Source organism: Mirounga leonina, unplaced genomic scaffold (assembly GCF_011800145.1).
Source record: "Mirounga leonina isolate KUSES-001 unplaced genomic scaffold, KU_Mleo_1.0 Mir_108, whole genome shotgun sequence".
Classification (NCBI taxonomy): Eukaryota; Metazoa; Chordata; class Mammalia; order Carnivora; family Phocidae; genus Mirounga; species Mirounga leonina.
In genome coordinates this window covers 1728238-1740469 of record NW_023270237.1, presented here as the reverse complement: position 1 = coordinate 1740469, position 12232 = coordinate 1728238, and the positions used below count along the sequence as shown (strand labels likewise).

At 39.7% G+C, this 12232-nt stretch overlaps 1 protein-coding gene across 1 annotated transcript; it reads left to right on the top strand.

The window, feature by feature from the left end:
- Positions 1-326: 326 nt before the first annotated feature.
- LOC118019292 (myoregulin-like) lies at positions 327-12232 on the top strand. The gene is made up of 2 exons (XM_035018311.1): positions 327-516; positions 12041-12232. Exon 2 carries the CDS (start codon positions 12061-12063, stop codon positions 12199-12201), a length of 141 nt encoding a protein of 46 aa, XP_034874202.1. The 5' UTR covers positions 327-516; positions 12041-12060; the 3' UTR covers positions 12202-12232.

Sequence of the window (12232 nt, the reverse complement as noted above, 5' to 3'; positions counted from 1 at the left end):
TGTGCATTTGAAGATCCATTTGTTTATATATTTTAAAAACAGGGGGAAGTCAAAGTAAACCAGGCAAAATGTATAAATTTGTATTCAGATATCCATGGAAAAGAATCACTCAGAAGAACAAAGGATAATATAACACTAAATGAGTCATGGTGTTCTCCCAGAGAGTAAAACAGTATTCTTATTAGTTATTGTTTAATTCTTAGAACATTTGACATAAGGTTCTATTGATTGCTGGGGAGGGGGAGCTGGTCCCCTTCTCACGGGTTGTTTGAGTTCCTATATGGGCCTAAGTATATTTTTGTTATAATTTATCCCACCTGTGCCTGTCAGTTCCTTCCTTTCCACTTGCATCCTCCCATGACAGTCTGGCTCATGTTTCTTCATAAGGCTGTAAGCCAGTTATTAATAACAGCCCAGCGAGTCTCCTGATCCACCCAAGAGCATATGGTGTTTTTCACAAAAGAGAAGAGAGATCATCTCCTTGACTTTGGACTTCAATTATCGAGTCCCTCAACAGTAAGTTTGGCTCTTTAAACTATATGGCATTTTACAGTGTCGATGTGGGAGGAAAGTTTAGCATAACTCCTGTTTGCCTCTGGTAGGGGGAGAATATAGTAAGCCAAAACTTAGATTCCTAAAGCCAATTTCCCTCACTCTGCTTCAACCTCCCTCCAATCTGTATGAGGCGCTTGCACGACAGATGAACGAATTAGAATTTACAGTGTTTACAATCTCTCATTTCCTTCTGGCTAAGTAAAGGCAGGAGAAGAAGCAAGGGATTAATAATTCCTAAATTACTTGACCACACCTGGTGGCATGCTTGGTATTCCCGCCGCTCCAGTGATTGTGGAGAGAACTCTCACCCAGGGCAAGTACATGCACGGAGGGCTGCACCGGAGATGGGGGTCTTGTCGGTCTCCCCTGCTGGAGCTTCCATTCAGACAGGGCACCTGCCTTGTTCCAGTGGTTCATCGCTTTCTTGTTTTCTCTTTGCCGAAGGCTTTTCTTAGCAGCCTCCTTCATAATGGTTGCTTCTGAGAGTCCTGAAAAGTAGGTCACTGTGTTTTCTGTCTGGAAAAGGAGGACTTGCTCGGTCCTTGTGAGCTCAGCTGAAACCAGACAATCCAGTCATTCTTCAGGACCGGGGACTAACGCAGCTTCCTGCTTTTGTTACCTATATTCCATGCTCTTGAACATGTGCATCAGGCTTCTAAATAACACATTTAAGGGAGGCATTACAGCGAACTGGAAGGAGGCAGATGCTGGCCTGGTATGGAGCCCTGGCCTGGAGCACTAACCAGTTGTGTGAGTTTAAGCAAGCACTCAACCTCTCTGGGCCTCAGTTTCCTCATTTGTAAAATGAGAGTCATAATGACCTCTTTTATAGGGGAATGGGGTTTACTCATAATGTATATAAGTGGCCAAGTATACTAACATTATTTATGAAATCCCTCATTTGAATTTCTCCTGAATCTTCTTAGTTATCTCTTGTTTGTTTCACACTCAAATCTAGAGCCCCCAATGTGGTCTTTAACAGAAAACATTAATCTAAATGGTAGAGACAATGGACGGAGGTGGGCGGGGGCTGGGCTAAATGGGTGACGGGCATTAAGGAGGGCAGGTGTTGTGATGAGTACTGGGTATCACTCACTCTTATGTAAGTGATAAATCACTAAATTCTCCTGAAACCAGAACTACACTATATGTTAACTAGCTTGAATTTAAATTAAATTAAATCTTGGAAGAAAAAAAAAGAAAGAATTAAAAAACTAAATGGTAGAGACAATAATTGGTTTCATCTTTAGGATGGGCAGGCTGTGTGGAGGTCGACGCTGGGGCATATGGTTAGCAGTTCAGGACATTAGGCTACAGCTAAGATCAAAGAAGATGACAAACCTCCCAGAAAATTTCAAAGTGTAAGCTAGTATTTTCATAAACTTGCCTGCTTTACCAGTGTTCTAAAATTTGTCTTTTGGTTATGTGTTTCTATGGTTAGAAGGGACTGGTTCCTCCTCATTGCTAGATTAATTCTGTGCCTGGAGGAGACAGACAGGAGGGTTGTCTCAAAGAGTACCTGCTTCCCAAAGTGTCCCCCTGTAACTCAGGAGATGAGATTTTTGCTTTCCTCCACAAGCTTTGATTATGCAGACATTTATTTAATTCCTACTGCGTGCAAAACATCGTGCTAGGTTAGCAAGGCATCAGTAAGCTCTGAATATAGTAGGAGAAAGAAGTCATTTTGTGAGTAACTCGGGCACAAGTCAGAACGGGCTGCTCCATGGTACATGAGATGCACAGACAGAAGACAGATAGGGCCCAGATTCCACAGGGCCTTCACACCCAAAAATGATCCCCCCAAAACGAGCATTGCTGGTTAGACTTCCCTTTGGAAGGCTGTAAATTTTTAGAAAATGATTCAGGGATTTTCAGCATTCTTCCCAAGGTTCACCTTCTAAGTAATGAGCTAGCGAGGCATAGAAGAACAGCACCGTAAAAGCTGCATCTCATCCTCAGCCCTCTACCCGTACATCCCCAGTTACTTTTTGTTTTTTGTTTTTTTTCAAGATTTTATTTATTTATTTGAGAGAGAGAGCAGGCATATGTGCATGATCAGGGGGAGGGGCAGAGGGAGAGGGAGAAGCAGACTTCCCACTGAGTGGGGAGCCTGACATGGGGCCTGATCCCAGGACCCTGAAATCATGACCTGAGCCGAATACAGACACTTAACCAACTGAGCCACCCAGGCGCCCCCAATTACTTTTTATTGAGCACCTATTTTCTTCTAAGGCCTGTGTTAAATGCTGGAAATACAATTCTGTCTTTAAAAAGGTCGCAGACTTCCATTTAACTTAAGATTCTGTTCTCCCCCTAGCCATCTACCTTCTCAGCTAAACTTGACTCCATAAAACACTTAACTGGTTTCAGAAATAAAATCTGTACCTTAATGAATCCAAAATTGCCACCAGGGAGTTTATGCAGGTTGTGTGTTGCAGAAAGTCGTTTGAAAAGTTTTGCCAGGTGCTGTTTAGAACTCCAACAGGCCCAGACAGTCTCCACTCTCTTCCACTCACCAGCCCCCAGCCTGGAGTGGCCCTTGCTTGGCTGTATGAATTCTGCAGATAAAAAACACAGACCTCACAAACACACACCCTCAGTCTCACTCCTGCTTCCTTACACCAAGGCAGGACAAACCTGTGCTGGGGCTTCCTCCCGAAACCTTGCAGAGCTGGTCCCCAGCCAGGCTCTGGGCAGTTCATCTGGCCCTGTAAGAGGGCACAACAGCTGTGATTCATGGAGAGAGTTGGGGAACCTGACAGGTTGATAACATTTTGATTATTTTGGTTCCAGAAGATTTCTTAATGTTAAGTGCCTGTAACTGGGCAATTTATGTCTTCTTGGGGGCAATGCACAATCTCCTATTTGGGGCAGGAATGTGCCCGTGGGAAATCTCAACCTTCAGAAGTCTTGGCAGTGGGTGATTAAGAGGAGATGTTTGTTCATGTGTAGAAAAATGGTTCATTTTAGGGCAAGATATTTACTTACAACATTCGAGGCATGGTCAAGATGGCCTGGGAAGGCCCCACCCACACAGGCATTGACCCAGAAAGAAAGCATGAGAGGGACAGTTGAAGAGAAGTAGAGGAGATCCACGCAGGTCGGGGAGCCCCCCAGCCCCCGGGGGGGTTTGGGGGGGACCCCCGTGAGTGCTGCCAGGTAATCCAGCCCACACGCCTGCACGCCTGCCTCCACTTCCCCTTGCCACCTTTAGATCCACTTGTTTGCTCTCATCCATCCGAGTCACTACTCTTCTCTTTCCCCCGCATTGGGTGGCGGGGAAGTGGCCATGTTTCTGATTCGCTGCTTCACTGTAACAACCACTGTTTGCTCAAGCACCAGGCAGCATGCTGGGCTCTTGGCTTCCCTTTTTACCGATCCTGAGATACCCCAGTGGCGAAGGCTGTGGAGCCAGACAGACCTTCATTCAAATCCCCGGTTATCCCTGGCGTGTGACCTGAACTAGTTTATTTAACATCTCTGCTCTTCAGTTTCTCCCACTAAGGAAATAGGAGTGCTAATTACTCATGGTATCAGGTTTTATGTGATTAAAATCAAAGCATTTGTAGGCCCTTCCTAGTGATAGTTGCGAATAAAATCCTTTCAATTCCCTGCAAGACCAATATTATCTCTGGGTAGCAGGTGAGGTTAAGTGCCAGGTCTGAGGCTACAGGGCCACACCAGCTGGAACCAGGATCTAAAACCAGCTCGGTCTGGCTCTAAAACCTATGCTCGCTCCTTGTTCCACTTTGCTGACTGACCATCTGTGACCAAGCACATGTTTTTGTCCTCAGTTGAAGTCCACTTTGTCAAGCTCTGACCTGCCAAGTGTTTCAGTTTTCGCTTGTGACTTCCTTTATTTTGGACTCTTTGGTCTGACCTTGGCCCGAATCAGAGAAGTTGGAGGTGATGAAGGTAGAATGTCTCCCAATAAGCGAGTGAAATGCAGAATCCAATTTATCTCAAATGTCAAAAAATGGCTGAGGCCATCGTGATGGGTGGTTGTGAAGAAGTGTAGCTGTGGAGCCCCAGACAAATCGCTATACTTCCTGACCTTCTCTGGGCCTCGTTGGTCCACTGGGAAGTTTCCAAATCGCAAATATCTTTTCCAGTGCCAACGTTTCTGTCGTATTTCAGACCTTTCACTACTGTTGTTTTTCCTTAGCTGGAAAGAGAAAAATCTCTTTGAAATCCTATCTCAAGCAGGAAACAAGGTACAACGATCATGCCGGCAATCATTTAAGTGTAAAGCCACATGCCATTATTATGATTCTCATTCAACAAGCTTTCTCTCATACAAGACTCGTATCACTGATGAATTAATTTCTCAGATCTGTGTTAAATTTACTTTCTCACATAATTCAGCTTTGGGCAGAATCTAATGGGGCCTTAACTAGTTCAAAAAGTGCAATTTGAACTCAAATTTTAGAAACTTACATAACGCACAAAATCCATTTACTTTTGAATAGGCCTGAGTTTTTAGTTAACTTTTGAATGACTCAAATTTGAAGAGTCTCCTGGCCTGCCACACCAGCGTCCATTTCTAGAGTCCTCAGGGGACAAGTCTTCATTATGCCGTAGAAACTGTAGGCATCCTAACAGGACGTTCCTATCCTAAAATCCCATATTGCTGGTGCCAAATTTTTGTTGCCTACCAGCAACTTGTCTTGGTTCCCTAATTACAAGCAAAAAACAAATACAGAAGCAAAAACAACAAGACATAACTCCCATATGATTTCTGAAGTTTCTAAAAGATAATTTTATTGAACATAAACTTTAAAAGAGACATTTTCCATATAGAAAGCACCCAACTTTGGGATTTTACTTTTTAAATATTTGCTAAAAAAGGTAGACTTAATATATGTGTTTTTCCTGTTGTAATTGTCATTTAAACAAAATGACCTTCCGGTCTTCTGAAAAAGCTTCCACTTTACATGCAGTTATAAAAGCAATATTTGTTGAAAATGGATTGATGTCAGATACTGTGAGGCATTGGGATCCAGGGTGGGTAAAGCCATCCTTACTTTCTAGTAAGACATCTGCAGTCTATGGGGTGGTATATGTAAACAACCATAAAACAGTGTAGTGAGTTGAAATATGGTACAGACAAGCTGGCTTAAATTCTGCCTGAGGAAGTCAGGCTAGATCACAGAAGAGGTAACACTGGGTTTCAAAGGTGTGTGACAATTTTGTGTGCTTAGGTGTTTAAAGAGAGCCGAGAAGAATGACTCATTCAAGGATACTATCTAGGAAGTAATATGCTAGATTATAATTATAATAATATTTACCATTGCTTATTATGTGTACTTGCTAAGCACAATATCATCTCGTTTAATTCTCATACTGCCCTAATAAATAGGTACTATTATTTTCATCCCCATTTTATAGAAGTGCTAACTAAGGCACAGAGAGTTCATGTAACTTGTCCAAGGTCTCATGGTAAGTAGCAGATCTGAGTGAGACCCCATCAGTCTGATTCCAGACCCATCGTTCAACCACCATGTCCTGAAAACATTCTTGTTATTTCTTCAGCTAATGTTAAGGAGGTCAAAGGGAAAAACTTGTCAGTCAAATGCTGATCAGTGGGTAGATAACAAAGTAATAATAAACAAGAATAAAATTGCAAATAAAAAAGCTAATAAATAGATTTAAAAAACCTGTACTTTCAGCAAACCTGGTTGCTAGAGTAAGCTCACATTGGTGGTCTGTGAATGTTCCATTTACAAAGAGCAGATTATTTTGATGTGAGTAAATGAACAGCTGGCTGTTGTATAGATATCTCAGCAAATTCGGGGTTATCTCTCCCAGAAGAGTCATTGCAAGACTGTCCTTCACATTATTCAACCAGTCTTTCACAGACACACAAAGGAGCCAGGACCAAAGAGGAAGAATGGTGGTTAATAATTACATGTGGATATTTCCATTTCAGTATGGTCAATTTCCATGGTAATACAGATCTTTTCAAAAGCAACTTTTTGTTTGAAAATATTAATAAATCTATGTAGTTGAAAGATGGTGCCACCTGGAGTCCTGGGTTAGTAGAATCTAGGATCCAGCACAGAACACAGAGTGGCCTTGGGTAATTGCCCCATGTTCTAAAAGCACATAACCACAGCCTGGCACATGCTAGCCCCTCAATAAATGGTAATCATTGTACTTTACTTGAATGACCTATTAGGTAAAAAGGGACAGATTTCAATTATGTGTCATTTTCCAACATGTGTTTCTAGGGAACTTTGTTCAATATTATCTTGACCATTAGATACTGATGGAAACAAGAGTAGGAGGAACAAATTCTTGTCAAAAAAGGAAATATTTTTGAAGTATGACTCAAGAGTTTAAGACTACAAACTTGAATCCACTGAAAAGTGTTTTTCTTTTGACTGAAAAGGAGGCTTTCCAAAGTATGTTCTGTTCTTTGTCTTGACAAGAATCCATGCCTAATGAGGGGAAATAATAGAGGTTGAGAGAAATTGAAAAAATGGTGAGGTCTCACAGCGGGGAGGGGCAAGCCATTTAGCAAATCCACTCTTCTTATGGTTGCAGAAGTCAGAGTTGATTTGAGAAGCCCCATTTTATATAAAAACAAGATTGTAAAGGTTTTAAAGGCAAGAGCCTACAAGCTGATGGCAAGAGGAAGAACAGGGAATACAGTGAAATTCAACTCCCAGAGACCAAAGTTTATTGCTACTCTCCATTTGTCCAGCTTCCTTTGTGGGATACCACTATTCAACCACTCGATAAACAATGAACGGGTCACTTTGAATTAGATTATTTGGACTCTTCCTGGAGTCAAAAGACAAAATAAATATAAATCTTAAAAACTAGATAAGAGAGTATTTTCAGTACAACATTCTATAAAATAATAAATTGATTCCCAGTGCCTTCTGGAAATAGGGAAAAGAAAGGTAGGTAGAAGCATTGCAAATGAGACAATAAATTATTTGCAGTCATCTGAAATTTCGACATGAACTATTATTAGGCCCAAAATAATCTGGGATGTCTTATATCAGAAATTGGAGGTTATTTTAGTTATGATTTTTAAATACTACATTCAAGATAAGACCATGGTCTTGAAATAGTCACGCTCAGTATGTTCTATCATACTCTTAAAAGTGTCCTAATTTGTTTGAAATTTGTATTTTTGGTGCATGTTGTATCCAATAAAAAACACTAGGAATCATTTCTTCCCCTGAAAACTGCTGCTTCTAAATAGCTTTTCCCCCAAAAAAGAATGTCCCTCCAATCCCAAAGAAAAAAACACCTGATTACAAAGTGTCCAGCTAAGTAAGAATTAAACAAACCATAAATCAAAGTGCAGTGACACTCATAATTTTAATCCACAGTAAAATCTGAGCACGTTAATAAGCTTGTGATGATACAAGTCTGTGTCCTTCCAATGATTTAGATCTAAAAGCAGATCTATCATCAAGTTGAAGAACCAAACAGGAACCACCCATATTCCTGTTGATCATGAGCATTTTGAACGAGACAAGAACATGTTCTTTAGCAAAAGAGACTTAAAATGAACTCAAGAAAAGTTAAGTTTATCAGTGAAACATTTTAATTGAAAATATGTAATTTGTAATGTTTCATGGATAAATCTAATTTTCCCAAGTTCACACTTGTTTAAATGATTGGTCTGGCAAAATAAAATCAGTATACGTCAATTTTGTATATATGGAGAAGGAAGAGGACTGGCAATTTTGAAACTAGTTTCTTTATTTTCTAAAGTTATATAAGCAAGCAATGTCTTTTTAAATGAAAATCAAGAAATGGAAACAGCAAGGATAAAAAAAATCACATATAGTCCTTCCTTCCAAACTTGGCCTCTGTGATCGTTTGTAGATATTTCTGGTTTTTTTTTCTCATATTTCAGTTGTGAAGTTTCACATACATGCAGAAAAGCACATAAAGCTTATATGTACAGTCTAACAAGTGGTTATAAAGTGATTGCCAATGTAACCACCACCCAGGACAAGAAATTAAACAGTGCTGGCAGCTCCTCATCCCGCCTATCCCCTCCCTTACCCTCACTGAAGTCACCCCATCCTGATGTATGGTAGCCAATCCCTTGCTTTTCTTGATAAATTTACCTCCTACACTGTTGCCATACATATGCACCCCTAAACTGCACACTTTTAAAAGAGGATTTATTTATTTTAGAGATAGGGTGCAGGGGGAGGGGCAGAGGGAGAGGGAGAGAATCTCAAGCAGACTCCATACTGAGTGCAGAGCCCGAGGGGGCATAATCTCACAACCCTGAGATCATGACCTGAGCCAAAACCAAGAGTTGGTTGCTTTAACCAAATGCGCCACCCATGCGCCCTTTTGGTGCCTTGCTTTTTTTAAAACTTCAATATTATGATTGTAAAATTTACCCCTGCTTTTGTTTGTAGCTGTAGCTTAATTTTCAGTATTGTGTCGTATTCCATTATATGAATTTATCTATTTATCTGCTAATGGGCATTCGGGTTGTTTCTTTTTTTTTTTTCTTGCTTTTTATGACTTTTTTTTTTTGAGAATTTTTTTATTATGTTAATCACCATACATTACATCATTAGTTTTTGATGTAGTGTTCCATGATTTATTGTTTGTGCATAACACCCAGTGCTCCATGCAGCACTCGGGTTGTTTCTAAGTGGAGAATATTATGAACAATGTGTGTCCTGGTGCGGATATCCATGCACCCAGTATATACCTAGGAGTGTAATGGGTGGTCGTAAGGTAAGGGTTTTAATCATATGTAAATATTTAAACATAATTTTCTAAGTAGTGTTTTTATTATTTCATAGTTGTAATAACCATCATTTTATTGGATAAATAATCTTCCATTTATTCCTAAATTTTATAGCCTGGTCTTTTGTAATAAATTTACTCCTTCACTTTCTAATTTGTTCATAAAAGTGATACAAAATTTTAAACCTTAAGAATTTATAGCAGACATGGGGCGCCTGGGTGTCTCAGTCATTAAGCGTCTGCCTTCGGCTCAGGTCATGGTCCCAGGGTCCTGGGATCGAGCCCTGCATCGGGCTCCCTGCTCGGTGGGAAGCTTGCTTCACCCTCTCCCACTCCCCTTGCTTGTGTTTCCTCTCTCTCTGTGTCAAATAAATAAATAAAATCTTTATTAAAAAAAAGAATTTATAGCAGACATACAATCACATGAACTATGGTCTTTCGTAGACGGTGAAGTTTTGTATGCTGTCATAGAAGATATTAAGCAAATATATTTAAAATAATTTTTAGGGGATTTTTTGATTCAGTTGTGTTTGACCTATAACACTGCATAAGTTTAAGGTGTAGGACATACTGATTTGATACTTTTATATTGCAGTATGATTGCCATAGTAGTATTAGCTAATACCTCTGTCACATCACATAATTATCATTTCTTCTCGTGTTGAAAACAATTAAAACCTAGTCTCTTAGCAAGTTTAATGTTTATAGTATAGTTTTTTTGTCTATAATCACTGTACTGGGTATTAGGTCTTTAGAACTTTCTTACTAGTTGTATGTATCTTTCAACAACATTTCTCCCATTCCCCCACCCCCTGAGAAGTATTGTTTAAAAGACATGATGAATGTTTGCCCTACCAGGAAAACCCTAGAATTCAGCTTAACCTATCTGTTAAAATTTCAGTGTTTAGCTGCACAAATCTGTGATAAATTAAAATTAAAGTGTCATATTTTCAGAAGTCCGCTCTTTGACATCTTCCTGACTTCTTTGAAAGTAATTTTAGCAGCCTCTCTGCTCCTCCACTTTGTATACTATCTCACTATGCAATAAAACCTTTTTAATGTGCTTTGACACAGGGACCAAGGTTGCTAAGAGACCACCTGTGCTGAATGCGTTTTGTTCTAGCAAGAGCTTAGGGAGTGAACACTAAGGAGCAGGGTTAGCTACCACTAACTGGGATTAAGTCAGGTGGGAAACGGGTTTCTACTCACTCATCAGTCCCTACCAGCTCTCTGGCCTTTCCCACACTTCCTATTTTGGTCTCTTGCTGTTGTTGGAGGAAAGTAAAGGTGCCCCTCAGAGCACAGATTAAAGAAACACGAGCTGGAGGCCACAGCCATAGGAGTGAAGGAAATACTTAGCAAACCCATGTATTATTCTCATTCCTTGTTTCTGAAACATAGGCAAAAGGAATCGTTGAATGTCAGGGAAATTCTAGGTGTTTACTTTGCCAGTGAGTGCTGTGTAATTTGGGGCCTGCCATTCCCTCCTCCAGGAATGGGGCTAGTTATTACAGAACTTAACCAGGATTGCTAAATTGGGAGAAGACAACACCGTCCAAACCTCATCTCTTCCCCTCTCTCTCACAATTCAACCTGCCTTTTTGGTTTTTGAGTGAAAATAGCAAAAAATATTCTTCTACCCTAACACTGCCACTTTTAAAATGTATTGACGCTCCTTTTTGAGTGTATAAAAGGAACTTTGAGGCAAGTCTTTGAAAATTGTTGGATTTATTTGACCTTGCATTCCTGAAAAAGGAGTTCAGAATGGTTCTAAACTCCCTACCTGACAGGCATTCGGTAGAATGTTCCAACAGTGTTGCTACACAGAGCTCACATTAGTACCTTTTAAAATTCCATAATACTTTATGAAATTCCTGTTATTTGTAAAAACTGTTTGATTAACACAGAAACGTGGAGGAAATTAAATGTTTGAATATCTTATTCAGTGACCAAAATAATGAGAGAGAACCTTGAGGAAAGATCAAGACAATGAAAAAGACCTTTTGTTGTTTAATTAAAAAAACATTTTATCACCTGCCTTTTTCCATGTTTTCAAATTCTCATTTCCTCGTGATGCTGCCCATACAGGTGGGAAGAAGGACAATTTCACGGATGCCAATAGAGATGATGACTTTGTAGATGAGATTTCATAAAAAACTAATTACTGATAATATGACAAGAGGATGGTCAGTGTGATAGTTCCTTGAGCTGTGTTTTTATTATTTCATAGTTGTAATAACCATCATTTTATTGGATGGTTATTATTTCTTTCTTTTTATTTATTTATTTATTTATTTTTAAGATTTTATTTATTTATTTGTCAGAGAGAGAGACAGAGGGAGAGCAAGCGCACAAGCAGGGGGAACGGCAGGCAGAGGGAGAAGCAGGCTCCCCCCTGAGCAGGGAGTCCGATGCGGGACTTGATCCCAGGACCCTGGGATCATGACCTGAGCCGAAGGCAGACGCTTAACCGACAGCCATCCAGGCGTCCCAAGCTGTTTCTTTTTAGAAAGAAAGGCATATTTGACATGTAGAAAAATGTATGATTATGACATAATGTGGTCAAAATGAGTGGGTGGAAAATATTTTAATTCATTAGGAGGAAAATAATTTTAGTTTATAGATGTGTATAGATGTTCCCTCATCACTGTTTCTTTACAGTACAAATATTCTATTGAATTTAAAGAATCAGGATTATAATAAATATGTTTATTTCAGGATACTTCTCTCTTTTTTTCCCCCCTAGGGAGCAAGAACATTCTGGATATGATGTGTAAAAACTGGATATTAATGTCTACTACTATTCCCGCAAGTCCAGAAGATGAAATTGTTGGAAGACTTCTAAAAATTTTGTTTGTTATCTTTGTTGACTTTATGTCTATTATATATGTCATTATAACTTCCTAAAGAGCTGAGTTCCCTTGCTTAACATGTAAAT